Below are 2,464 nucleotides of genomic sequence, written 5' to 3' on the forward strand. Positions count from 1 at the left end.
AACTTTTCTTCCCTGCCCCACCCCATCTCTAAGGTCCAATTAGTCTAAGTAGCTAATTGCTCTCCTGTTCAATAGGGTCCCAGACTTGAGGGATTAATACCCAAAGGAAGACAAAGCTATTTAAAATTGCCTGTATTTGGGAATGATAGCAATTCCTAGAGTCAGAGAGAAGTCTATCAGGGAGTTAAAGCACATTTAGGTCTGTGACATTCTCTATTGGAAGTGACTGAGAAGAGAAGAATTCAGGATATCCACCTGCAAACTCTAAGCAGATGACGGTTTAGCAGAGGAGGGCTCCTTCCTTCACTGGAGTGCATTCAGTAGCACCAGCCAGTTATATTCCCCATTTGCCATGTAAGTGCCCAGAGTTTTCCCTTTATTTCTCTTATTTTGGCTCTCACTCTTTTTCTCCCCTCACAATCACCAAAAAATTAAAAAGTAGATGATAGATAGGTAGGTAAAGGGCTTAGGCAACAGCATTCACAAGTTGATCTATAACTTAAAGATCTCACTGTATTGGAAAAGCTAAACAAGTTGAAAAGTTGAAAAAGATATCAGAGTTTTTTTAAATATGGAAATTGGATAGGAACTTCTAACGATCACCCCTGTGCCTTCTGCTGCCATAAAATTAGGCTATTCCTTAACGGGGGTCTGATTAGACAATTATAGACTCTGGAGACTGGATTGGTGACTACCAGTTACATGCTCTAAAACCTAGAGCACACGGAGCCTGTTCATATAATCTTGGCTTCATGAAGAGCTATTTGAGACCTTCTTTGGGATAGTTTCCCATTGTTGACCTCATACCTAAGGAGATGATGTGGGAAAAATTCTGTATCTTTTGTACGTATGACTTATCAGTTCATAAATGATTTTTGGAGAGCTAATGTGACCAAATTGTCTTAGATGAATATAAGAAACTTGGATGGGACCTCGTTTGTGACAAAGACATTGAGTCTTCATAGTTGTCCTCTTAGAATCACAAAGTAGCACTAGGAATCAAAGCAATTGGGTAGCATACATGAGTAGTGGAAGACTAGTCAGATAGGGCTTCTTGGTGAGACTGTAGTAAGGGGCATCCAAATAGAAACTGCTCCTACAGAAAGATACCCAATATGGAGATAGAAGCAGGCAGATCAAGCACTACTCTGTAAACATCTGGATCCTTTGGCTCCTTTTCCACTTCATTGAATTAAACACAGTTAATTTACATACATATTAAATTTAACCACAGATTTCTTTCCACAGACACCCAAGAGTTGATTCCTCCATAAAAATGAGAAATCACACATTGGTGACAGAATTCATCCTGTTGGGAATCCCTGAGACAGAGGGCCTAGAGACTGTCCTCTTTTTCCTGTTCTCCTCGTTATGCTTATGCACTCTGTTGGGAAATGTGCTCATCCTTACAGCTATCGTCTCTTCCTCTCGGCTGCACACTCCTATGTATTTTTTCTTGGGAAATCTTTCCATGTTCGACCTGGGTTTCTCTTCAACAACTGTTCCCAAGATGCTGTTATACCTTTCAGGGCAGAGTCAAGGTATCTCTTTTCAGGGCTGTGTGTCCCAGCTCTTCTTCTATCATTTCCTGGGCTGCACTGAGTGTTTCTTGTACACAGTGATGGCCTATGACCGCTTTGTTGCCATATGTTATCCTTTGAGATACATGGTCATCATGAACCACAGGGTCTGCTCCATCTTGGCCACAGGGACCTGGATGGGTGGTTGTGTTCACGCCATTATTCTAACCTCCCTCACTTTCCAGTTGACCTACTGTGCCTCTAATGAGGTGGACTACTACTTCTGTGACATACCTGCAGTCCTACCTCTAGCCTGTGGTGATACATCTCTAGCCCAGAGGGTAGGTTTCACAAATGTTGGTCTTCTGTCTCTCATTTGCTTTTTTCTCATCCTTGTTTCCTACACTCACATTGGGATCTCCATATCAAAAATCCGTTCGGCAGAAGGCAGGCAGAGAGCCTTCTCCACTTGCAGTGCCCACATCACTGCAATTCTTTGTGCTTATGGACCAGTAATCATCATCTATCTCCAGCCCAATCCCAGTGCCTTGCTCGGTGCAATAATTCAGATATTGAATAATCTTGTAACCCCTATGCTGAACCCACTCATCTACAGCCTGAGGAATAAGGATGTAAAATCAGCCCTGAGGAATGTATTTCATAAGAGAGGCTTTGCTGTGGAGAATAAGTGAGAAAAACCTAAAGCTTTGCTGGGCAAAATTTGATTCTCCATTTCTTAGGACAAATTCCCATTTGCAGGTTCCAAGGTATTTAAATTAAATATACTCTGAGCCAATCTACTAATTAACTTCACTAAGTTTTAAAATATGTGCCTGTTTCCTGTTTCCCTCTATTTTATAATGAAAGATGATTAATAGGGTCACTTTATTTAGAATGAGCTGATTCTTACACTTCATGGAATTCTTTCCCAGAACCACCGTCAT

General features: G+C 41.3%; 1 protein-coding gene across 1 annotated transcript; it reads left to right on the plus strand.

Annotated features, from left to right (window-relative positions):
- Positions 1–1,273: 1,273 nt before the first annotated feature.
- Positions 1,274–2,212, plus strand: LOC112671510 (putative olfactory receptor 10D4). The gene has a single exon (XM_025465781.3). It carries the CDS (start codon positions 1,277–1,279, stop codon positions 2,210–2,212), a length of 936 nt encoding a protein of 311 aa, XP_025321566.3. The 5' UTR covers positions 1,274–1,276.
- Positions 2,213–2,464: the final 252 nt, after the last annotated feature.

Source organism: Canis lupus, chromosome 5 (assembly GCF_003254725.2).
Source record: "Canis lupus dingo isolate Sandy chromosome 5, ASM325472v2, whole genome shotgun sequence".
Classification (NCBI taxonomy): Eukaryota; Metazoa; Chordata; class Mammalia; order Carnivora; family Canidae; genus Canis; species Canis lupus.

Coding starts and splice junctions, on each gene's coding strand:
- LOC112671510 (XM_025465781.3), top strand. CDS start 1,277: ATGAGAAATCACACATTGGTGACAGAATTCATCCTGTTGGGAATCCCT.